General features: G+C 46.9%; 2 protein-coding genes across 4 annotated transcripts in view; one reads left to right on the top strand and one right to left on the bottom strand.

Moving 5' to 3' along the window:
• The window catches only part of SLC22A23 (solute carrier family 22 member 23), a 116,968-nt gene extending 103,649 nt beyond the window's left edge, over nt 1–13,319 (top strand). For both annotated transcript variants that reach the window (XM_074873009.1, XM_074873020.1), the window contains 3 exons: nt 1,351–1,383; nt 3,190–3,313; nt 8,957–13,319. In XM_074873009.1, coding sequence (XP_074729110.1) covers nt 1,351–1,383; nt 3,190–3,313; nt 8,957–9,314 — 515 coding nt within the window. In that variant the 3' untranslated portion in view covers nt 9,315–13,319. The remainder of the gene's footprint in view (nt 1–1,350; nt 1,384–3,189; nt 3,314–8,956) is intronic.
• Nucleotides 13,320–14,806: 1,487 nt separating this feature from the next.
• PSMG4 (proteasome assembly chaperone 4) lies at nt 14,807–20,615 on the bottom strand. 2 transcript variants are annotated; one of them, XM_074873047.1, is made up of 3 exons: nt 20,363–20,615; nt 20,150–20,225; nt 14,807–15,055 (listed from the first exon to the last, which is right to left on the bottom strand). In XM_074873047.1, exons 1-3 carry the CDS (start codon nt 20,540–20,542, stop codon nt 14,985–14,987), a joined length of 327 nt encoding a protein of 108 aa, XP_074729148.1. In that variant the 5' UTR covers nt 20,543–20,615; the 3' UTR covers nt 14,807–14,984. The 2 variants fall into 2 exon arrangements, with proteins under 2 accessions (XP_074729148.1, XP_074729140.1); XM_074873039.1 differs by having other exon boundaries at nt 14,807–15,059.
• Nucleotides 20,616–25,547: the final 4,932 nt, after the last annotated feature.

The raw sequence follows: 25,547 nt of genomic DNA on the forward strand, positions 1-25,547 counted from the left end.
GTGTGTGTAGTATCCCAAAACTCCACATTCTTGTGGTGGTGTCCATCGGGGTCTCTCTATGCTAGATTTGTCTGATATTTTTTTTTTTTAAGGACATTAGATGTTTGTTAAGACTGTTGAGGTAATAAAGATGCAGTTGCTTAGTGGACAGAAAATATGCCAGAACCATGAAAGTCTGCTCCAGAGCCGTGAAAATCTGTTTGCGGTTTTTCAACAACAAACGGGTGAGGGGAGGTGGGGAGGAACACCCTGTAGAAATCATTACAACCTTGTCCATAATGGGTTTAGGTGGTTTTGTGAGCAAAGTTGCTAAAACTAAGAGCAGCCGTGGGCTCTAGGTGCTTTCTGCTGTGTTGGCACCTAGGCTTCTCTCAATGCTGTGTGCCCGTCAGCCTTCCCCACTCTGCCCTTGCCCCTTTCTTTGTGAGAAGAGGGCAGCCTTGAACTTCAGAGCAGCTTGTCTCCCCCTGCTCTAGACCATGCCCCCCTTCTTCCTCAGAAGAGCTAGACAGTATTTGGAGAGAAGCAGCGACCCCGCTGATTATGAAATCTATTACAGCCTCCTGCATGTTTTAGCTTAGCATAATTTGGGTGTAATTAGCAAATGAAATCAGAATTTGAGAAGGAGGGTGAGAGAGGGAGAGGGGTATTCTCCATCAGCAGGAAACCCACAGCAGACCTTGAGGCTTGCTGTGTTCAGCCCTTTTTCCAGACCTTGGGGTGTTGCCTGGGATGTTTAAGGAGCCTGGTGGGAGATCACCAGCAGAGCTGTGTCCAGCTCATGTCGCTGCCCTTCTCCTTGCTGCCTAGTACTGCCGTGTGCTCCTCTGTGGTTAGGACGTTTGGCAGCTGGTGGCTAGCATGACACATGGACCACCAGCCCAGAGTTTTGGCAAGGAATAGGTCTCCCACCAGTATGATGGTGCTGATGCCCAGACTTTTGCTCTCTAACTAAAGCCTCTGTTGGCTATTCCCTCAGGGCTGCAGCATGAGGGCAGTTTCTCTTCTCCCCCTTTGTTAACAACAAAGAGGCCTTTGTGCTAATCCCAGTGGTAATTCTGGGGCTCTTAAAAATGCTTTACTGCTGCATTTGTTATCTCTGTCTCATTAGCATGCTGTACTCCAGCTGAAAGGGGCCTGGAAACAGCATGTCCTATCTGGTCACAGGAAGATGTGCCAGTCGTGACATGTGAAACAAGTGTATGAGGGGGCTAGGGTGGCATGTGGGATTTACCTTTTTTTTTTCTTTTTCCTTTGGATAAATAAATATGTAACAACAGTATGTTCTTGTTTTCTCTCCCTTTCTCTCTTATTTTTATCTTATTCTAACCTCTGTGGTATTGGATCCAGTGATTGGAAAATACAGTCAACTTCCAGACTCAGGTATGGTTTACAGATGAGTCTGCTTCATGGAGGAAGTGCTCCCCTGGGAGTGGTTGGATCTGAAAGGCTGGGGCCAAAGCACCCAGAGTGGAGCTGCTGCTGCAGAGGGGTGTTGGGGGAAAGCCCACTTCACACAGTCCCTTGGGACCCCACTCGTAGGCAGGCCTGTTTGTTTATATGCAGTCTCTTGGTATAGCATCCCCTCTGCATAGTCTAACTTGCCTCTGTATGTCAAGAGAGGGTGCAGAGGTTCCCCTCAAGGTTTATTTTTAGATATGGAGCAAGGCTTTCTCAGTCTCCTTCTCAGAAGCAACTTTCCCAGTTCTGTCTCTTCCAGAAAGACCTGAGATGCCAAAGTCCCTTCTGATAAGGGGACTTAAGCACATTAGAAAATACTCCCCCAGGCACCTTATCCCAGCCTGAAGTACTGTAATAGCAATGCAGTGACAGGCTACAGGGGAACAAAATTTACCCTTCTGTATTTGATTTAACCGACCTGTCCTTGCCCAGCCTTTCCAAGGTCTGTTCTGTTGAGCAGTCACGACTCCCTGTGGGGTCAGTGGTGCAGCCTCACCCTCTATGCAGGAGCTACCAGGGAGCTTCAGAGACCTGTAGTTTGCAAGGGGCCGTGCTCACGTCCTTACCTGCTGGCAGTATTTGCTCTCTCCCTCAGACTTGGGGTGCACTGCAGTAAGTAAGGTCTTAGCCCCAAGCAGGCTGAAGCACATTTCCGAAGTTGTAACCTAAGAGCTCCCAAATACCTTTTGCTCTCCCGTGAGCTGATATATTCAGCAAGAACAAAAGCAGGTGTTACTTTTTGTTGGATCCAACCCAGAGAATGCACCTGCTTGGGACTGCACGCTGATGAGCAGCCCTTTCTCCAGGCAGATCTTCGGACTTGGCTGGAAGAAGGTGAGGAGCATTGGCTGCAAAGCTCCAGTCCTTTCCCCAGCGCTCCCATCAGGCATGATGTGTTCCCCTCATGTGGTGCAATAGTCTCTGCAAACAACTTGGCCAAACAACGTGAGATTGTACAACCCTGGATCAGATATCCCGCTGCTGCGCACAGAAGGTGGCGAGTGGGGATCAAGTGAGAGATGTATTGTCATCATGGCCAGGAGACAGTTTCCTTTAGCTTTGTTTAGATTTACTGGGGTTTCTTCCTGTGTTTGTTAGACACTGTTCACTCCCAGAAACCTTGCTGCCATCCAGCCATGAAATGATTGAACAAACAGCCTTGGTGGACACAGTGACTTAGGGGAGTGCTTCACTGTCTTTGGCATCAGCTTTTCCCCCCAGAGTTGTCAGACGAAGGCTGTCAAGCTGGGGGTTACGACACAGTTTGCAGACTGATCATGTGGATGGAGATGGGAGCACTTTTATTTCTTTCCCCTCTTGCCTTGCGAGCCTCTCCAGTGCCTAAGCCACTGAGCTGTACCAGATGTTTGGCAGGTTGATGAACGCTGCCTGCCTCCACTTGTCTGTCAAATGTGGGAGGGAAGTGGCTGGTGCCTACAAGACTGCCCAAAGATATATTTTTTCCTGGGTTTTACCTTTTTGTGGTGGCTGAGCATAAATAATTCAGAGATCGATGACATTTTTAGCATGACATTATGATTTTTTTAGGTATGTTTGTGTCTCGGGTGCTTGGGGAATGGATTTTATAAATACCAGTTTTAAATTCGTATTACAAAAATGACTCAAATTCTTGTCTAGGGAGTATGAGTAATGTAAAACTGTTTTCTTGTTTTCTTCCTTGGAAGTTTGGCCTGATTCTCATTTCTTGTGAACACACTTGTCTTGCAGGTATGAGTGACAGCGTCAAAGACAAATTCTCTACCGCATTTTCCATCGTGGGTATGTTTTCTTCGCATGCCGTTGGAAGCCTCAGCGTGTTCTTCTGTGCTGAAATCACACCTACAGTAATCAGGTGAGACATTGGAGCCCCCCCCGCCCCCCGTCTTCAAAGAACAGGGATGAAATGTTCCTCATTTCATTGATAACTGGCTGTGTAACTTAACATAATGTATAGGAAGGAAAGTCCACCATAACTGGAGACTTCGCAGCAATTTTTTGGGCTCCTCTTTAGTGTCGCTGCTGTCAGTCTGCCCAAGTGCTTGTCTGTAGACAGAGAGGCTTTGTTTCCAGTGGCTCCACCTTGCGTCCCATCGTGGTGATTATCAGAAGGCCAGGCATCATATGATTTGCATTTGTTTGCAGTGAGGTACTGTCTTAAACACTTAGCTGAACCAGATCATGCAGCTGAACAGTGTTATTGCTTCTGTTATTAGGTGCTCTGCAAGTCTGTCTCTCCTACAGCAGCACCAGTGTGAGTGGTATGCCTTTATTGCAGATAAAGTCATCTTTCTTTTTGCACCCAGATATATTTTTAGCAGAGGCTCAAAGTTTTTCTAAAGCGGAGCACTTTCATCCTGGGCAGTAGTAAAAATCAGGCAGATGATCTTCACTGGAGACCTTCCCATAAAATGTCTTTGTATTGTCAGGTTTTTGTACCATTTTAACTATTCACTGTTATCTTTCACAGCACAAAGGTTGTGCTTTTGTGTTCTGGATTATGCTTTCAGCAATGCCACAGCAATTCAGGAGTCCACCCTGACTCCATTGAATTTCCCAGGAATGTAGGTCATATGGGTGGGAGGGAGAGAGAGTGAAAGGAAGAGGAAGCTCTTTTTTTTTATTTTTCTTTTTTTCTCCAAATTATATGCCTTTTCAATAAATTTTCAAAAGTATTATGAGTAGCCAGTCTCCCTGATCCGTGGCCTTTTCTTCCAAGCCATCTGACTTTGTGAAAGTATTTTACAGATAACGTTATTTCCACAGGGAAAGGCAGTGTGAGTGGTGAGGAGATTATACAACAGTCTGAAACACTAACAGCTATTTACTTACGTGCATGTCAGTCAGTTTGGTGTTTTTATGCCTCTTTAATTTTCTCCTTGTCTCTGTTTGAAAGACATATAGATAAGGAATTGGCCACGTCAACCACAAGAGAATCTGCCAAGTAGGGTCACATGCACAGTGTGAACTTAGCAAGCTTTTTTCCTTAAATCACTTGCATTGCTACAGGGAATGGGACAAAATCCTGGCTGGGAGCCAAAAGTCTGGTTCCCCTGACTCTGTTGGGTGACACCAGGCAAGTGACAATAGCTGGATATGCCTCAGGGTCCCCATTTATTAACAGGGATGATGACACTCTGCACCGCTTTGCCGTCCTACCACCGTGAAGCTCTTGATAAGATCCACTCAGGGCTGTAGTTAGGAGGTGGAGCTTAGGGCGATGCATAAACCCATCTCAGGCAGAGGTGTGGTTAAAGCTGCCTTGTGTCTTGCATTTTGGTGGGATTTGGCTGCTCCCTCATAACCTGTTCTCCAGATTACTGCCTCGGATGCCCTTTAGCGTTTCAGACCATCTTAATATGCTTTTGGTTGATTCTCAAGGAACCTTAAGGAAAAGGAGGCAGAGAGAGCACTGGGGCCGTCTCTGGGGTTTCCCTGATCAAATTCTTTACCTGTAATCCCCCATCCCTAAGGGAGGAAAACAGCACCGCTGTTATTGGGGTAGCGGTGGCATGATAGCAAATCCATAGAGCCCATCCAGCTCGACTGATGTGCTGTTGAGATAAACGGTTGCAGCAGTGTAGGAGGAAAATGGCCATCCTCAACACCAAGAGGTGCTGCCTGCTCCAGAAACACAAAGGTCCCACGCTGTCATGTGGTACAGAGGGGTCCTTCATACTCTTGCACTGCACCCCGGTCTCCAGGCAGGAGGCCTTCACCAGGAGCTCTGTTCCTTGTACAGGGGGCTTCAGTACGGAGGTCCTTCCAAATGCTGAATTTAAGCACAAAGTGGTACCAATAATCCATCTCTAATAATCTTGATGGGAACACCACTGCAGTCTGCACAGCTACTAAATAGGAGTAGGCTGAGGTACGTCCCCTCCCCATCCTCTGCATGCTCAGTTACTACCAAGTGGAAGATAGATCTGTTTTTCTCTCTGTCTTGCTTTTGCACCCATCCGGCCAAAGAAATGAAGAGTAGGCAGCAATGGCCGAATTAGGAGCTTCACCCATCAATAGCTGTCTCAAGACAAATTTCCAGTGGGATACAGTGCTGTTTACTAGCACCTGAACTAGGCCTGGCTTTCCAAAGGTGGTGCCTTGCCTTATGAGGCCAAGGGCATCCTGGTGTGTTACTGAAGCTCTGGCCTGGGACTGAGCACACAACGGCGTCACTTACATGCAGGAAAGGCAGGGAAAAACCATGGAGGTTTTCAGGGACTGACTTAAAAAAGCAGCTGAGCTGACTGGACAAAGCCCTAAAAATCTGATCTGAATTCAGCATTGGCCCCACTTTGTGCAGGAGGCTGGAGTAGGTGCTCTCTCAAAGTCCCCTTCAGCCTGAATAGCTCTCGGGCTCTTTTTTACTCCAAGCCATGCTGCATGTTGACCTGTTTGCCCGACACAGACAAATGACCATCCGAAGATGGGATTAACATTTCTCTGCTCCCCTGAGCAGCACTGTGAAGGGCAAGTGCCCTTACTGAGGTTTAGCCTGGTTAAAGCAAAGAATATCAGCAAGGGTGTTTTGCTGCTCTCCAAAATAACACTGCGGTAGTGAGCAAGGAAATTCTCCCCTGTGAACACGGAGGCCCTTTCTGAGGACAAAATTTTGGACCAATGTCCCTTTGCGATTTGCCCACGTCAGGACCGTAAGCCTCGTGCAAACCATCCTGCCTCGCTGCTGCTGGGTGAGCAGGGGTCAGGGAAGTGGCTCTGATCTCTCATGGGGCCATGCCATGGGAAAGCCCCCACAGCAGCTGCTGCCAGGCAGAAGTGCAAGGGGAGAAGCTGGGGCTCACCATGGATGCCAGTAGCTCCCTCCCTCACACTCCCTCCCTTGGCTCTGCTCTGCACCTCAGAGCGCATTTGAAATACAGACGCTGGGCCCCTGTGCTGGGAGACCTCGTACTGAGGAGAAGAGGTGCCCCAAAACACCCTGAATGTTTTTGGTTTCCACCTGCTGCCCCATGGCACCTGCAAAAACTGTGAATTATGAGGGTGCTGCTTCTCTTGCCCTGTACCCATTTTCCTGATGGGCACGTGAACAACAAAAAATTCCTTGACAGTATTTTCAGTCTGGGGTGCTTTTTCTCTGTTTTCATATTTGCAATATAGTCAAACATTTAAACAAAATCTTCTAGGACACATACCAAAGTGTATTTTCAAGCCTCCTTCTGCCAGGTTTTGATGGAGTAACGCCTGCTCTAATTACTGACGTCATATGGAAAAACTTTTTTTTCCCCTCCAAATCTGAAGCCACTTGACCTGTATGACAGAGCCGTCTTTGTTGTTGCCTTTTCCTGTTTCCTTTCAGCTTGCTCGATGTTCTTCTACAGTGGCTTTTAAAACTCACCTCAGGTCCTTCTCAGGGGTTGAGATACAATTTAGCCATAGCAAACACTGATGTAAATGAGCGGGCTTTTGTTGCTCCGGAGCCAGCTTGGAGAGTGATTTGCCATGCATTTGGGGCTGGTTGTGTCGATTACTCATGTGAGTGTATTAATGAAGTGGCAGGGAGGCCAGTTGCACAATGGCCACATTCAGCTGGGTTTCTAAATTGCCATCAGAAAGCTGGCAAGTTTTTAATAAAGGCTTTTGCAGTATTTGGGAAAATTGGTTGTCTGTGAAAGATGCTCTGCCAAGTCTGGAGAATCAGAAGAAACATACATGAATTTTTGATCCAGTCAGTGTCCCAAGAGCATCTTTTGAAACCTGTGCTTGCTGCCCTTTAGCTGTCAAGTAAGCAGCAGTGGATTTTGGAAAGGATTGGGTGAAGATTAGCTTTAACATGGTGGCTGGCTGAGTGAATTTGGCGTTTGTAGGTTTATAGTGCTGTGATTTCTAGTACGCTCAGTAGTCAATGAAAGTTTTTTTCCCAAGTAGCTGATGTAAAGCAATTCATTTGCCTTCTGCAGTTGTCTTCTGTAAGGTGCGGTTATCGTTAATAATGACATCTCTGCCATTGGGCCATGAACTGAAGCAGCTGATCAGGCCCTTCTGATCCTCAGAGGATTTGGGAATAGATTGCAGCTCCCAGAGGAGCCATGGGAAGCATGCTGCCTGGGCAAGCTTGGTGGGGGAGTGGGGAGCAGGGTGCCAGCAATTAAGCTTGCGAGGAGACCTCCCTCCGCAGGCAGCAGGGCCTTTGCTAAACAAAGGACAAGCTGTCACGCTCAGAGATTTTCCTAAAACAAGTCACTTGAGGGTAACACTCTGCTGACCAGAAACCTCTGTTGTGCTGCAGCAGGAGGAGGGAATGGTCTGCCCCAGAGAAATGCCTGCGGTGGTGCTTCTGTTTGGGGTCACTCAGCAGGGATGGGCCCCAGGAGAGTGAACTGTGCCTCAAAATGAGGTGGGCATCTGGCCAGAGGTGTGCCAGGCCTGTCTGCTCCAGGACCTGGAGAGACGTTGATGAGCAAGACGAGGAATTGCAAGAGAGGTTGCTTGCATAGCTGAGCATCAGGAGAGAGCACCGAATTTGGCTTGCACAAGCGACTTCCATGTTTGTGACTGGAGGAAGATGCGGTTATTTTCACACCCTTTTTTTTAGGCTTCAATGTGTTTTCACTGGGTTTTGGTGTGCTTGTGATCTCAATGCACAAGCACATTTCATTTAATAAATAAGCATTTCTGCCATAAAGACTATTTTATAAAGTTACCTATTTTTAATTTGAGCATTTCACCAATGCTAACCTTTTCGTAACCTTTCTGTGATGCAAGAATACACAAGAAGAGCAAGAAAGAGTGAAGTGAGGGACCTACCTCAACTTGTACAGTGAATTAAGAGGAGGTCTTGGAAATTAATCCCGAAGTCTTGTTCTTCTATTCTGACCACTAGCTATGTTACCTTTTTTTTCATGAAAATTATGCATTTTATTACAACATCAGTGTGTTGAGAGGTTCCAGCCACAACATGTTTTTATGGAGAAAATATTTCAGCACTCAGTGTTTAGTATAATGGATCAAGGCTTGTAAAGTCTAATCTCTTGCCTCTGCTGATTGATGACAGATACTTTAGAGGCAGCCAGAACTGACTTCTGCACCTACTGCTTCTTGGTGTCTAAGCTGAAGAAGGCTGGCATGCTGAGCAAAATCTGGTTTTCCCTCAGTGAATATGGGGATACTTGGAAATGGGAATACTTTAGAGGGTTGTCTAGACACTGATGTGATTAAAGCTCCTCTCCTCTTTCTGTGGAGGCAGTTAGAGGGGTGTGGAAAGATACTTAAGTGGGTATAGTTATTTCCCCACCCTGAGGCAAATAGGCAGCAATGATCTACAACAGCAAAGCAATTCCCTACTAGAGTAACTGCACGGTATGAAAGCTGTAAGCAAACCAGGTCTGCCTCAGAGACTTCGGATGCCTGGGTGCATGCCAGGCAGGGGGGTAGTCAGGGGGACCTGTCAGGGCTGTGGGCTCCCCACCCCAGTGCTGACCGGGCTGCGCTGGCCGGAGCGGGCTGTGGGGCCGGGCTCTCACCTCTGCTGTATTTGCAGGGGAGGAGGACTGGGGCTGGTCCTGGCCAGTGCGGGTTTCGGCCGCCTGACTGCCCCCATCATGGAGCTCCACAACCAGAAAGGCTACTTCCTCCACCACGTCATCTTTGCCTGCTGTACACTCATCTGCATCATCTGCATCCTGCTGCTGCCGGAGAGCAAGAACCAGAACCTGCCCGAGAACATCCCGGATGGGGAACATTACACCCGGCAGCCCCTCCTGCCGCACAAGAAGGGGGAGCAGCCCCTGCTCCTGACAAACTCTGAACTCAAGGATTACTCCGGTCTCCACGACTCGGCAGCTGTGAGCGACGGGATCTCGGAGAACACCACTGCCAACGGGATGAAGTCAATGTAACCGGGTGGATTTCTTTTTTCCTTCTTTTTTTTTGGTTGGGGTTTTTTTTTTCTTCTCCTCTTTCTTTTTTGTATTTTATGTGATGCTGTTGTGCAGGAGGAGCAGCACTTTGGGCAAAGGTGTTTTGCACAGATTTTACAAACCAGTGATGGAGCAGACACAGACTTAGGGGAATTCAACTCTGCTGCTAAAGCAACTTTTGGCATCTTCAACTGTTGTGCAGATTGCTCTTGAAAAAGTTATGGGGGAAAAGACTCATCTGAGAAAAGACCTGGCTGGAGATAGCCCTTCAGAACTCTTTTTTTTCCTGCCATTAAATATGTATATTTATTTTGATTTATTCTCAAGAAGCACTTTATTTCCTTTTCCTTTCATAGATCACAAAAATGAAGCCATCTTATTATAAGAGGTGCAGCCATTCCAAGAAAGAAACCATGGGGGGGTTGTTTTCTGTTTTGTTTTTGTGTTTCTTTAAAGGAAAGAGGGATCCACTGCAAAGTTGAATTGACTAAGTTTAGACTTGTGCAACATTCTTCTGCCTGTCTACAAAGTCCAAGCGCCCAGGTTGCCTGCTGTGTTTGTATACACCAAAAAAAAAAAAAAAAAAGCAAAACCTGTTGTGAGTCAAACTCTGACTGCATTTTAGGCAGCTTATGTTTCTTTTTATATCCCATGTGCACTTAAAAGTTACTTTCTAAATTAGTACTTTTTTTTTTCACCAAATGCAGTGAAGAAAATCCTACCCAAACAAGCTGATTTTTCAGTGAGAATCAGCCTTCTGTATTTTAAGAGTCCATTAATCTATTTTAGATAGTTCCCGCTGGTCTTTAATGGTAATGTAGATGATGTAAATGATTTGATCAATGATGCAAAACTTAGTTTTGCCGAGAATGGCTTTATTTACCAGGAGGCCCACAATCTCTGACTGACTGCTCCAGGAGAAGAGCATAAACCAGCAGGGACAAAAAATAAGGAGCATGGGCTATGATCTGTACCTTTATTCCAAAAGGCAGCACATCTGGGATTCCAGTTCCTGGGAAATGAGTGTCCTGGTATTGCCTTACCTGTTTCCAGAACCAGGGTTTGGGTTTTCAAGTGGACAAAATGCTCAAGTGACTGTTGGAAAGAAATTAATTGATAGCCTGTCAATAATGACTTATGGCCTGCTGTTGACTGTCTTGGGGGTTTTAGAGATGTTTTCTGACCCAAGAAAATACAGTGAACTCGCCCAGATTTCCCCCCTTCCCCAACTGCTCTTGTAGGATTTTCATTCAGGAAAATAAAAAGTTTACTTAAATTGGATCAATCCTACTCCAGACTAAGCAAAGTGAACATCCAGTTTGTATCCTACTGTGCAGATGGCACTTTGATAGTGGTCACTTGACTTCTCTCCTCCAGCCCCCAAACCATTTCCTTTGGCCATCGGCTTTGGGTTCTCACTGTGAATATTGTGAGGATCTAGTTCAGTGCAAGGTCTTTGTAACCAAACAGCTTTCTTGCACTGTAGTTAACCTCCCTGCTCTCCCTCCCTCTTCTCCTTTCTCACTCAGGCCATCCATTTGTGATTGCTCAGTAGTGCAGACGTTCAAACAAACAGAGCAGCAGGATGTCGATGTTGTATTGAGTGTCCATGTGATTGCCACTTTGTTTGATGTACATCTTGCGTTCGTACGCATGGAAAGCGCTCATTTGCACTTTCCTCCTCTACTTTCCCTCTCCCTTCCTCCTTTGCTGTATATAGTCGATTAACTACTGTACCTAACAATTTCCATCCTCCATTAGGCTGCCGATGTCCTCTTACAGTCCCCAATAAATCAGAGATACGTGCTCCCCAGCGGGCGATGCAGTAGGTAGCGTAGCCTCAGACGCTGACAAGTGCAAGGGGACAGGTGGACCTGCAGAAGTGACAGAGATTGTTGTGTTCAGAGTAACAAAGTTGTCCTAAAGCTGCTAATTTTTGTACAGAGGATGTGGACATTCGGGTTCTTCTTGAACCTGGTAAGAAACACTGGACCAGTTGATGGTAGTTTTGCCCAAAGTTACACTACTGGTTTTTTTTCACCTTTGCTAGACTTGCTGTGACAGCGAGAGCCCGATCTTCCTTACGCTCAAGTTTTGTCAAGCTTGAGCTTGACTGCTTCTCTTTTTATTCTGCGCTGAGACTTCTGCAGCCTGCGTTCACCTGAGGGAAAAACCCAGGCCTTCCCCATTCATGCAGTATTCACGTGCCAAATTTGTGCAATACCTGTTGCCTTCAATGCGAGATGCTTGTTGCAAGCCACACATATTGGGGTGGGGGAAAAAAAAAAGTGGGTTCACAACAAAAAATTGAAGAAGCAAAACAAGTCTTAATGGAAGAGAAAAAGGGCCTGAAAGCGGAGAAGGTGCAAGCGCAGAGGTGGAGAGCAGCATCCTGCCATCCATCGTGCTGTGGAGCCAGTGGCTCCTTCGTTCGTGGTCTCTGTGCCTGTGTGCTCGAGCTATGGTACAGTTCTTGTAGACCATCCACAAGCCTATAAAACCGGCTGCTTCCAGCACTGTCAGCGGTCCTGGTGTGCTCACCGCTGTTGTCCACAGCGCTTTATTGTTTCCTATTCTGGTGGTTGCTCTCTGATGACAGACAGGCCCACGGAAGAGAATGGTTATTTAAACATATCAATGTTTATATAGTAAACAAACTAGGTAACAGGAACATGTGGCAATTTTTTAAAATTTGTATGAAATTGACTTGATTCGCTGCTTTCTGGGTTTTTTGCCTGAAACCAGGTAGTCAGTACTGATCTTCTGCAACGTGGGGAGCCCCAACTTTTCAAGTTGGTCTGGCCCTCTGCCTCTGTCATGACAATAAAACACAAACTAATTTCCTGCCTTGGCAGCTCCAGTTTTGCTCCTTTCCCTGAAAAGATGAACGCTTCTGTGATTATTATTTTTTTTTTCCATGCATGCTCACAGAGTTGGAAAGCTTTTGCTACGTGTATCTTGCGTGGAGGAGTCGGGTACCAGGTGACAACAGCAGGGCAGAAAGGAAGCGCGGAGATGCTTACCTGGCTCTGCCTAGTCCTGCGGCAGGATAGGGCTCTCTGCTGGGGTCCCAGTCAGCCACACCATCAGCTCCTCAGCCGTGTCTCTTCCACAGCCATCACCAGGAAAGGCTTTTCTCAGGCGGCTCTTTCTGGCCACCTCAACACAGGAAGTGGTCAAAGCTGTCCTGTCCATTTTGGCCTTTTTCTGTGAACCTTCAGTAACCTCTGAGCCCATCAGTGGATTTTTCTTTGGGTTTACCATTTAAGGGCTTTCTTCCATCTTTGTAAGTTTAAACAAAAATGTGAAAGTGACATTATGCTTGATCTTGGGGGGGTTTATCCCTTGTTAAGGTTTCAGTACTGGTTTTGTTGCCAGACATGCTGCAAATGGTAACAACAGTCACCCGTTTGCAAGTGTTTTGTGGCCACTCAGAAAGGGGGTTGTATGATTTACTTTTTTGTTTCGTTGAGCAGGCTTTTTTTTTTTTGATTGAAGTATTTTACTTAACTGTTGCCACTTCCTGGAGCCAAACACTAAAGGTCACCAAATTGGAAGCAGAAGTGCCATTAACTGAACTCTGTGAATGTCAAATCAAGTTGCGCCTGTAGCTGGCACATAAGACAACACTATTCAGTGGGGGGATGATCTTTCCCACTGTAACTTTTTTTTTTTAAGAAAAATAAAATGACAAACCTCATTTTAAGTGTATTGTGTAAAATGTTTTGGGAAAGGAGTATGGTGTGTTATGTCTAGTGGGTGAGACCTCCCTCCCCATTTCAGTTTCTGATGAAGTTTTAAAGAATCGTGTTACTGTATGTTTTGATCATGAATAGTCTGGTGGTGCTCCCTCATAGCACAAGCTTAAATCAAGTACTGAAAACAGTCTTACAAGCTAAATGTCTGCATGATGTTACATCTGTTGTACCTACTGAAGAGAACTTTGTATGTAAATGTACAGAATAAAATGACGTTGTCCCATCAGTTTGCTTTCCTTGGTCTGGCTCCCTTGAAGTGACTTCTGAAACAGCCCAGCAGCAGCTAATGTCAGTGACGCCGCAGCAAACACAGAATCACAGAATCATCTAGGTTGGAAAAGACCTTGAAGATCATCTAGTCCAACCATTAACCTAACATTGACAGTTCCCAACTACACCATATCCCTAAGTGCTATGTCAACCTGACTCTTAAACAGTCCTACCCCTCCTCTACAAACAGAGTGAGATGAGTGTAAATCAGGCTAATTAAATCAGCACATTGATTTGCAACTAATTATCCTTTATAGTCAATCACAGAAGAATAGTTGACTCTGTTTCCTAGCTGGTGTAAATTAAAAAGAAAATACCCTCCAACAGTTGCTTTTTGCTATTGCAGTCCTGAACCATGGCCAAGGACCGACGCTTGTTCCTACCAGGTAAGGAAGGGTCCTCTGCACCCGCATCAGATCTCAGCATTGGAGCCACGGGGTGTTCAAACCCATTTGGACAAGAGACTCAGGGATTGCGCCTTCTATATCAGCAACCTCTCAGCTACAGGCTTTAATTGCCGATTATGGAACCACAGCAAGGTAAGTTCATCAGTTTTCTGTAGGTTGTTAAGACAGTTGTCTAGCAGCAGCTCTAGTAGTTTGTATTGGAAGCTTATGTCCAAGTCAGGGCTCAACTCGCAATGAAAAAGAAACAACCTGGACTTGCTCATCAGGTTGCTACGCTCAGTGTTCCTCCAGATGGCTGTGAATAATGGGGGACGTGCCATCACATGTATTGACAGCTGCAAACGGCCACTGCGCCATTGGCTCTGTGGCTGGTCTGGGGTTTTTGGTATAGTTAACTTTTAGCTGCCCTGAACAAAATAGCCCATGGATCTGCCTTTGAAAGGATATCCATTCTACCTAAAAGCAAGTCCAGAGCTGTAGCAGCAGGATGCTTTGCAGCAGTGGTGGTAGCAACTGCTCTGATTTTTCTAGTGAGTATGCTCAATTTACACACATGATGCTCTTCTAGCAGCCTGGCAGATTTATCTATTGCTCTGAAATTCAAGTTGTGCTTTTTCCTTCTACATAGCCCTGGGGATGTACAGATAACCCTTTGTGAAACCCTTCTAGTGTTCTCAGTGCCCAAGAAATGGAAGGAAATCCAGTGTTTAGCACTAGTACTACAACCAACAAGGGCTAAAAGGAGCAAAGTAACACTCATTTTATGTTATAGCTTTACAATACAAAAATGTGGTGTTTTTTAATTTGAACACTAAAAGCTGTTTACTATGTTCAGTACTAGTATGCAGTAGATTAATTGTACAGCTAGAATTTGGAACTGATTTCCCAGCAGATCCCAGTATTGAATGGAGGCCGGACACTGCACATGCTTTTTCAGTGATGTTCATACATTGCAGCATATTTTCTACTCTACTCACCTATCCCCTACTTAACAGGGTAGTAAATTTGAAAAAAATAAATTCCAGGTCCAACTGTATTTAGGTCCATCTATATTTAATAACAACTTCAATCAAAACAATACAAAACATACTAACTTAATGTCAGTGTGTAAATTGCAATCAGTTTTTCTAAAACAAAAACTTCAGGTTATTTTACAGTGATGCAAAGTCAGAACTTCTCTGGAAAAGCCATCATTTCTTCTTTGATCCTATTTTCTATGAGTAAGGTGAAACTGCTGTCTGTGTTTTGAAGATTGTAGCTGACAAATACCTGTTTTTTGGTCTTGCTGGCTAAAACACAAAACAGAGTAGTCAGCCATAGTTTGCTCTTACATAAAAGTGATGACGGTATTCAAGCAAGCCTTTTAAAAAGCCTTATCATGCAGACTTCTAAGACAATGTTCTCCACTCCTGCTGTGCTGGACCCCATTACAAAGGAATAGCAGAACAAGTACCTGAGGGGTGGTGCTTTGGGCAAAACTATGCACGTCATTGCAATGGGCCCTATAAACCTGGGGACTATCAAATAGTTTTTGGCCTGATGCAAAAAGCCGTTAGTCACTGGAAAGCCTTGCAGTGCTTTTAGTGGGTTTTTGGGTGCTTCTTAAATATAGTACAGTTTAAGTGAACCTCTATACTGGACTCTTAGCACTGAAATCTAGTTCATGAGTTGGAAAGTCTATGCTGTGAAAAACAATCACAGAGGGAAAGTGCACAAGAAAGTGATTAGGCCCCAGTTAACAAAGTTCTGTGTGATTATGAACACCCAAAAAGTGTGCACCAGTCTTGCCTAAGCCTGCTGTCAATAATTTTGTTTCCTTTAACCTTTATTTATACTGTGTCCATGAACACTCCAAGAGGCTGGACAGCCTGCACTGAACGTGATAAAGCCAAGCGCGAGTTAGCGCGAGTTCCAGGCTACTGTAATGACAAATACCTAGAGAGAGGTGCTATAAAATTAAGAGTTGCCTTCATGACAGAGCTAATTAACAGTGACAAAAATAATGTCCACTGGGGCGGGAAGACTTAATTATCAGAGTAGAATAGATAACACCAAGAAGTGTTTTATAAATAAAATTGAATCCTACTTAGATTTTACTGTAGTACTACAGCAAATTTGCAACTCCCCTTATACATTGCTAAAGCTAAACTTTGTGAACAATGTAAACACAACACAGGAGAAATAGGCATTAAATTTAAATTGAGTTGTGTAAAATAGAAGAGAAAAAAATGGCATTTGGGTCATGAGATATTCTTGGCAGGGAGTGAGCTGGGAGCTGATGATCCCAGGGACAAATTAGGCTGTTCTGCTGAATATTCAAAAATAACATCTGAATTTAAAAAATTGAAAATAAAGACATCTGAACTCCTAATATCTCAATCCTTTCTAAATGGGAAAGTTAACTACAGAAAACCTATATATACACATATAAAATTTAAAAACGCCTTTGAAGCATTTTCATTATGCAAATCAATTTATTATTTTCCTTTCTAACAGGTTACCAGCTCCCTGGCTTAGTAAGTAGAGCTGCTTCTGAAATGCCAGGACTCATTTGCCTTTTAAGACTTGGCACTACAAAATGCTGATATAATGCAGCACGTTGCTCTGATTGCAAAAAAATTGGCACTTGGCACCAGATTTGGTGGTATAAAGCAGCATGTTTCGTAAGCCCTAGCGCTTCATCATCATGCCCTAAATGAATGCAATGCTAATTCTGAACTAATTAATAGTATTGCCCTAGCTAACAAACCTATATCATACACTGCAGTGTCAAAACTCAACTTCTTATGTTTCCATAAGATTCGCTTCAGTCTCTGGGATGCTGTTCCTGTTCCTGGGAACACCGAATCCCTCAGGGCTGCCTGCGCAGAGGAGCTCTGCTCCCAGCGCTGTGCCCCAGCTCTAAGGCGCAGCGGGACCTTTTTTGTCCCCGCTTCCACGCAGATTCACTTGGACACATGGCCTCTTGTGGAAAGGGCACAAGCGGAACATCTTATACCTCCATGGAAGACCATCTGCAACTTCAGAGTAAAGCAGAAAACTGTGAAAGACGGGGCTTACCTAAAAACCCTCCAGCAGGGCTGCTTCCCACACAGCCTGGCTACTCGGCCCTGTTGCACCAGCCCCTCAAAGAGGGGAAAAAGCTTCCTCAGCAGCCCATTGTCCAGAACGTGCTGAATGCCGAGAGGCACTATGGCTTCACAGACCTGTTCCTACAACCTCATGGACAGGGCCAAGGCCCAAATCTAAGCTTTCAGAGAAGCCCAGTGGGAGCAGAATAGGCAGAACAAGTGTTAAAAGTCCATAGACCATTCATGCTGGAAAAGAGGTGGTGGAGGGGAACTGTGCCCAGCTGGGAAAGACTCAAAGAAGAGGTTGTGATCTTCACCAAGAGTCTGCCAGTCCCTACAGAGGGAAGATGAAGACCTGGCGCTATTCAGCAGTCACTGCGTCCGAAAGTACTGTGATTTCAGGATATGCAGGTAAGGGAGGCACTAACAGATGAGACTTTCTCAAGAATCAGAATCCACTAACCTAAGAAAACAATCTTTTAGGATTTGGGTTTCTTGACTAGTGAGAGACATCTTGTGCGACAGAAATCAGGCAGGGTGGTGGGAAAGAGTTCTCGCACTTAATGCAAACAGATATAGATACAATTAGGTAGAAAGAAGAGTAGGAACGTGGCAAGTGTGTCTTCAGCAACGGAAAAGAAAAAAAAAACCCAAACCCTGAAATAAGGGAGAAGATAGAGCCAGTACACCAAATCCAGCTGTTCTGGCTAGGACGCCTACCAGGCTATAAAGGAAACAACAGGAGAATGTGTACCCTGGTGCACAGCAGCACTGAAACTCCTGCTCCAGGGCAGGGAACCTGACACTGCAGGAATAAACGGCAGGTGATGGAATGCGACGGGAAAGTGTAAGAAATAGAAATACTTATGTTCAAATGGCATCCTATGCTACTTAAATTAGTGCCTGTGAAGACCAGAATGGAAACAGCGTGAAAAAAATGGTGACGGCATAGGGAGGAAAAAAAAAAGAAAATAAGATACTGCCTGCCTAAAGGTTACCACATAGCAGGATGGTTAAAAAGGCTACCTTGGAAGTACAGCTACAAGTCAGACTTGGCTGTGAGTAGCATCGCTGTTAATACAGAATTTGTGGGAGTAACAAGGATTTTAATTTCCCAGAGGAAAACTTAGCAGTAACAGCAAAGCTTGGTATTTCTAGTCAAGGCAGAACACAGATTTCCTTACCAAGCACTTTGTGAAACAAAGAAGATACAGAGATGCTTAATGATGACCTTGCAGATCCACTGGTTTCAAGACAATGAACAATTTTGGAATAAGTGACCATGAGCGGACTCAAGTTGCTGGACTGACAAAACAAGCCTAAAAACTAAGGTGTTGGATTTCAGAAAGAAGATTTATTTCTCTTCTTGAAACTCCGTTATGATCAGGTGAAGAGGAAGCATGTAATTATTCAAAGCCAGAAGTGTATTATTGACTTTCTCTTTCCAATCAAAGCTGAAAAAGGTCTACAGGCCTTCCTCAATACAGTATACCTTAAGCAGGATAGCACGAATAAGAATTATATCTGTAACGAATATAAAACGGACTGAACAGCAATGGAAACTACAACCCAGAGGTTAGATGGCACCGATACAGAAGGATATTGCTGAAAACCCCAGCTGGGTTGCAGCTGACACAGAAAGCTTAAGACAAAATAATGGAAGATACTTAAAGTACAAATAGGAAGAAAACAGGAAGGTTCATTACACTCTGAGGATAAAGAGTAACCGATATCCCAGTACCAAGCAACACTATCAGTTCTCAGTAACAAAGTATGTGAAATTAGCAATGTAAATGAGAAAAGGACTTTAAAAAAGATCACTTACTGAGAGAAAAAAAAAATCACATGACAGGACAGCCTCTGTCCTAGAACACTGAAAGAACTAATATAAGAAATGACAAGTTATTACCAACTCTAGCTATGAAATCTGTAATAAATATTTTAAGAGTGAAGATAGCGTATGTACTAAAAAAAAAAAAAAGACAGTAGAGGGTAGGAGTCACTTAGAGCTGTTAGCTGGACTCCAACGCTACACAGAAGCCTAGAACAAGATTCAGAAGAAATGAGTAATGAGGAGACCAAACAGAAAATGGAATAAACTGTTACGTTTTATCCAAAGTAAACCCTCTCTGACTACATTTTTACTAACTGACCTCTTAAGGATAATGCACTGCTTATAAAGAAATCACGTTATACAGTACCCTACAGAATCATTACTTAAAGTGGAAATGATTGAAACCAGTACGTGGAGAAAGAGCTGCCACCAGGGGAGACTGCAACAGTGGTTATTAAAAGTTAAGTTATCAGGAAGAAGAAAGGACACTAGCACCGTTTTTCAAAGATCAGCCTTATGAGCAACCTTTTTATATATATGCATTAGTGGCCACAGAGAAGTAGGTGTGGACTTGTGAAACTGCCTGACAATACAAACTCAGGACGTATTGCCTGTAATGAAGATCAGCACATGGATAATTAAGAAGAATTATGTGGCCTTTCCCGCTGAAGCCACAGAAGATGAGATTGAGCAGCATCTTGCATTTAAAACCCAGTAACAGGTACTTCAGCGGTTCACCAGTTGGAGCTGCATCAGTTACTGGTAGGTGATGATGCGTAACCGGTGTGATGCAGCTGTCAGAGCTGTGAGGGTGCTAGGATGCATTAGGCCAAGTATTTTTTTAGAGAAATACAAGGGTTTGAAAGTTAGCATTCAGATTCAGAAATGTGGCATTGCATTGGGTACAGCAGGACACTCTTACACGTGCTGAAAATGGAGACGTCCCAAGAAGCGCCCGTTAGGTGCTGCAGAGACAGTCAGACCAAACACTGTGAGATGATCCAGGACTTTCCAGGCCAAAACGTCTCAGAATTTGGGGGCTAAAAGATGCAAGACGTGACGAGGTGTGGCTTCATCTTCAGGCAAAAGGCAGGCGGCTGGCGTGACGGCCACCCCCCTGCCCAGAAGCATTTACAGCTTTAGAGAGGGGAGCTGGCTGGAAACCCCCCTCGCTAGGCCCAACTGCGTCCGTCCCCCGTCTCACGCCCAAAGCCAGGCCCGGGGCTGCTCACTAACACGCTTCTGATCCCGCTCAGCGTGCCTCGGGGGAGGCCCCGCCGGCTGAGCTCGGGCAGACCTGCTCGCAGCTGAAGCAGCGCGGCTCGCAGTGGAGGCTGCCGCGGCCCGCACCGCCGGGAGGGGCGGCCGGCCCGCAGGCAGCAGCCCCGAGGGCACCGGCCGCTGCTCGGCGGGGCCAGCGAGCACCGCAGCCCCCCCACGCCCGCCCAGCCCCGGGGCTGCGGCCCCCACCTACCCAAGCGCTGGGCCAGGCAGGCGGAGGCGGTGTCGGAGGGGTCCCCCAGGAGCGAGGCGGCCACCGGGATGCTGTCCTGCAAAGGGAGCGGAGGGCTCAGATCACGGCAGCGCGGGGCGGGAGACCCGCGGCCCCGCCACCCACCCTCCCTCCCTCGCCACCCACCCTCCCCCGCCCCAGGGCCCCGGGAGAGGCGGCGGCGGCGACACTCACGCGGGGGCTGCACATGGCGACGGCCAGGCTGGCGAGGGCGGGCGCGGCGCCCACCCAGAGGAAGAGCGAGTCCCGCAGCCGCATGGCGTGGAAGTGCACCCACTGCTCGCCCAGCCGCCCGCTGAAGTCGTGCAGGGCGATGCCGCCCGCCGCCGCTCCCCCGCCGCCCGCCGCCTCCATCCGCCCTTCTCCCGGCGCGGCCAGGCCTCGGCACGCAAGGCCCGAGCGGGCGGCCCGGCCCGGGGAGGCGGCGCTCCGCCGCGCCCGCCCCGCCACGGCCGGTGCCGCCCCCGCCCCTGCGCAGCCGCCCGCCCCGCCCCGCCCCGCCCCGCCCCGGCACGGCACGGCACGGCACGGCACGGCACGGCACGGCACGGCGGCACCCGAGTGGGCGCAGGCTCGCTCCGTGCGCGGCTTCCCCGGGGCTCACGCCCGCCCGGGGCGGTGCGCGGTCCCCCGGTGTGTCCCCGTTGCCCGCCCCGCCCCGCGTACACCCGCTGCGCCCTCCGCGGGGGCCGGGCTGGCGGCGCAGGCAGGCGCAGGGACGGAGAAACCCCACTAGATGGCAGGTGAAGCGCTGCCTGCGGGGACCCGGCCGCTAAACCGGGGTTCAGGCGGCTCCGGTGAGTCACCGGGAGGAGCCCCGGGGTTTCAGACTAGAGAGAAGGGGCCGGCGTGGGGCCGTGCAGCCTCGGAACCCCCCGGGGAAGGGGAGAAGGACACGGCGGCCTTGGCTTCGTTCAGCTCTGGAGGTTTTCGGGGTTACGGGGGATCTACAAAGCGAGAGAGTTGGGTTGGCGGAGCTCCGGAGAATATGGAGTCGTGAATAATTCAAGGCCCTACTTTGGGTGTGAGTGTTGTGCCCGCCACACTTTCACCAGAGCCCAGCTAAGATAGTCGTTATCGAAAAGGCTTTTCCTTACCTACCATCCGCTGCCGGTAAGAATATAGGCAGCACACTGATGGCCCTTTACAGCTGGAAACGTGTATCTTCACACCACAGGCAGGGTGATCATCTCTGCCTAAAGAACAAGCAAGTTAATGATCCAGATTGGGTTTTTAATCAGTATTTCCTCTGCCTCCAATTTCATACATACTTCTAGAAATCAAAATTTCCATTTCCAAATTCTAAAACTTCATTTTCACATTGAAGAAATGGGCAAAAAAAATGGGAGCTGCTCATCACTTTTCCTCCCTAAACTGCTCCGATTCTTCTGGCATCTGCCAAAAGAGAAAATCCTCATCCCTGATGATATCTGCCCATGCTGCCACATTGACACTAAACCCCAGGAGGCAACTAAACCCAGCTCAGCTGCCATACCCCAACATCCCATGGCACAGGATGAGCTCGGGGAGAGGGAGGGGTCGCAGGCCACCTCCTCTGCCCTACATTTGTCACTTGCTGCTCACACAAAGCATTATGGGATGTGTGGTGGCAGACTCCCGGCTATGCCTGTCCCCCGCCTCGCTGCTGAGGCAGTGTCAGGCTTGTGCTGGCCCCCAGTTCTCCCCCGTGTCCCAAGCCTTTGCCTCTGTGTGGGTTGGCCTCCCACAAGACGAGTACATGCAGAGGCTGAGGCTTGCGTTGGGGCTCGACAATCAGCCTCTCCCTGTCCCAGCAGCCTGTTGCAAACTGACACTCTGCCTGTGGCAACTGTGGAGATCAGGCAGGCAAAGAGGGGACAAAAGTCACCTTGGAAGGGGGCGAGTGCTGGCTGCGTGCACCTAAAGCTTCCCTCTGCATTATGTTCATTGCTCTGCACTCAGCAGGGGCCTAAGGCCACCAGCTAAAATGGAAAACTATCACATGCTGGGAGCATTGCAGGAATAAAAATCCAGGCACTGGATAAAATATGTGCTGGGAGCCAGGCAGGTGGTGGTGGTGAGATTCCTGTGATTAGACACCTGGGGGCGATGGAGGAGATTTGCCCCTGGCTTGCTTGATTGGGGAGAGAAGCAGGCAATTTTAGGGCACAGTTCATCTGAGCTGCTTTAGATCTCTCTTTTGAGTGAGAAGCGTCCCATCCTGACTGATTTCCATTGACTCTAAGGGAGGTTAATGTGAAAGGTAAGCTGTGCAAGGCTTTGCAGGCAAATTTATTCATGTAAGTAAATCCTTTAAGTGTTCAGAGCCAGTTTCTCTGCTACACTGGGACAGAGTTGGCTTGTGCCATGGAGTCCCAGTCAAAGATCTGCTCTAACAAAGTTCCAGCCCAGCATGTCTCTTCCCACCAAGCAGGAGTCTGGGCCTCCCTGCATGCTAAGCGTATGTTTAAATGGTATGCTGGATCAAGGCAAGAGTCTCCCATTTTCTTCCCTGGTCTTACCACACCAAGTATAAGTTTCTTTTGTTGCTTCCAAGGCTGTCTACAGGTTTGCTCCTCCCTAGGGGGCGAACTGCCCCTATTTCATGATGCTCTGATCTGTTCCTTTTCTCATCATCTCGAAAGCCCTTGCAGCTGTCATTGGGATCCTGATACCTGCAGGCCTCTGAAGGTAAGCTGCAGGGTTCCTCTGTGCATTAGCAGTTCTATGTATTTAATACTTTTCTGTGAAATGTAACTGCTATCTGTAGACCATGCTAAGCTCAGAAGAGGAAAAGCATTCATCTAGCAAGTAAAATGCTGGGTAAGCATTTTTATTTGCAATACAGGTGTGAAGAGTGAGTGCAGCTGTGCAGAACTAGACCATCAAGTGTGAAATGAGTTTCCTAATTACAGGGCTTCAAGGCCACCAGAACTCCTGCAAAATGAGAAGGGAACGCTCACCAGCAGTATACAGAACCTCTTGCGTTTCCTTTAACATGCTCATCTTTTTTCTGTGACCATGAAAGCAACACCCATTAGACTGCCTTATTTGTCAGGTATGAGGCTAGAATGAGCCTCAGCTGCAGTGAGACAACTGATAGCAAACTAATGACAAAGCAAAGATACCCTGGCAAAAGCACTGCATCTGTATATGGATGCATATATATATTGCTGCTCAGATGAGATCCAAGCCCCAGAAGATGTGGTTTAAAGGCATGTCATTCTATGCTCCTTGTTCTCCTCCAAAAGTTAGGTTGCCCACAACAGTTGAGCAAGATCCTAAACCCTGATTTTTACCACCCATCCTCTCCCCTCCAGTACAGCTTTAAACCGGGAGTAAATCTTCTTCCCGGTAACGGAGGAGTTAAGAGATGTAAAGCATATAAGTATGATCTGGGATGTCACTGAGAGAAGCAAACATTTTCTGATTGCAAAATGCATTCAGCACTTTTGCTCCTGCATGAATGAAGTGTGAGTTTACACGTGAGAAAGCAGTTGACCATTCGCGTGTCAGTGAATCCTCTGTTGATGCCTTGGGACATGCCAGCTTTCTTGATTTGTTGTCCTTTTGCAGAGGGGTAACTGCTTGATAAAGCCAAATGAAGCCTCCCAGCCACTCAGGTGAGGCTCATGGTGCCAGGCTGCTGCAGCAGTAGTTGCGCCACCGTCCCAGACTTTTGAGGGCCTTCTTTGTGTTGAGATGTGGAGATTTGTTGTATGTAGACTTCCCTCAGTGGCACTGGTGGCTGAAGGGGTCCTTTTTTCTCCCTGTGCCATCAGGGCACCCAAGGAGCTGAAAAAATATTTTCTTTTTTTCATCATTGGATTGTTTCTCCTCAGGAGGATCAGTCCTCTAACCTAGCTTGCTGTGCCGCTGCTCAAATAATTGTGCTGGCATCATGGAGGGCAGCATCAGGCCTGCATGGGCAAACAAGAAAGGGCAAAATGTCTCTGCTTACACTGTACAGTCACCATCACTGTGATGCTGTGGCCATCTAAACCAGTTTTAGGTGGGGCTGCCCCAGTCCTGCTTTCTAGCATTTATCTGATATGATGATGAGTCAATCTGTGGAACCAAGATGGTCAAAAACTATTTCTGGGATCCTGGGATGGGAAGTTGGTTTAGCTGTGACAGGAAACTGCTGCTGAAACATCTAGCAACGGCCACAGCGCTCTCGTAACCTGAGGGCTCAAAACACTTTGTCAAGTTGATCAGCCTGACTTATTGTCCCAGAAAAGAGATGGGGAGAGAATCCAGGCTGGAACTTTTGAAAGACTTGCAGAAAATGAGGGAATCAGACTGGTGAACTTGTATGAAAATCACAGTTTAAGAGATCTGCAAGGGAACTGCACTAAATTCATGCCATGAATCTCACAATCCAAAGCAATATATAGGCCAGCCCTGCCCACCCCCCTCCATCTGAAAAAGCACCCGTAAGCAAATGCAAAATGTAGATGTACAAGCAATTCCACATCTGCAATAGCTGCTATGATGGTGTTAGCAGAACTGCTATAATAATTCTGCAGTGCATCTGTTGGTACCTAGGCAGGCATTGCTCTGAGGAAATCCCGTTCCTCATTTCCAAAAGACAAGGTACCAGCTTCTTCTCTTGAGGAAAACCCTTTTCTGTTTTGTGGGGTTTGTGACCTCGGCTGTTGGAATTTCCCTGCCCAAGTGGGGGATGCACGTGTCATGGTGATTCTCTGACGGGCAACTTGTCGTGATCCACTGCACAGCGTGCTGGACTAGAAATCGGGGCTGTTAGGTTTTGTGCCTGACTAGCACAGTGACCTTGTGCAAATCCCTTCTACTCTTCTTTATTTCACTCCTCTGCAGACTGGAAGAATAAAATAACCCTTGCCTATTGCCCTGCAGCTGAACGAAAGTCTGTGTAACACACAGCTTGTAAGAACCTTTGTGAGCCCAAACTAAATTTCTGCTGTTATCAAATGAGACATTTTCCTTTTATTGTTATATGAGTCATTGGAGGAACTTTTCTTAGATCTATTGGAGCATTTGAGACATGTGATTTCATAGCTGCTGGACGGGAGGCACTAACACAGAGTGACTCATTGCTCCCCTCAGGGACAAGAAGAGGTTTACACAGTCGACTGGAAATCATATTTTATATGCAGTTAGACCACTTCATGGTGGAGAATCCTGAAGCAGCTTACAAACACCAACTCTGGTGCATAAAAGCCAGCAGCTGTAGGGAAGAAAAAAAAAAAGAGATAGTATTGAAAAATGTTTTCCCTTATATTGCTCAATTCAGTGCCTAGATCCCACATGACATACAACACACCTAATGGATCCTGCTATTTTTCTGTCCTTGGGTTACCTGGCAGGACGCAAGGCTGGGGTACACAACACTCGCAGG

The sequence above is a fragment of the Strix uralensis genome, chromosome 1, assembly GCF_047716275.1.
Source record: "Strix uralensis isolate ZFMK-TIS-50842 chromosome 1, bStrUra1, whole genome shotgun sequence".
Taxonomy (NCBI): Eukaryota; Metazoa; Chordata; class Aves; order Strigiformes; family Strigidae; genus Strix; species Strix uralensis.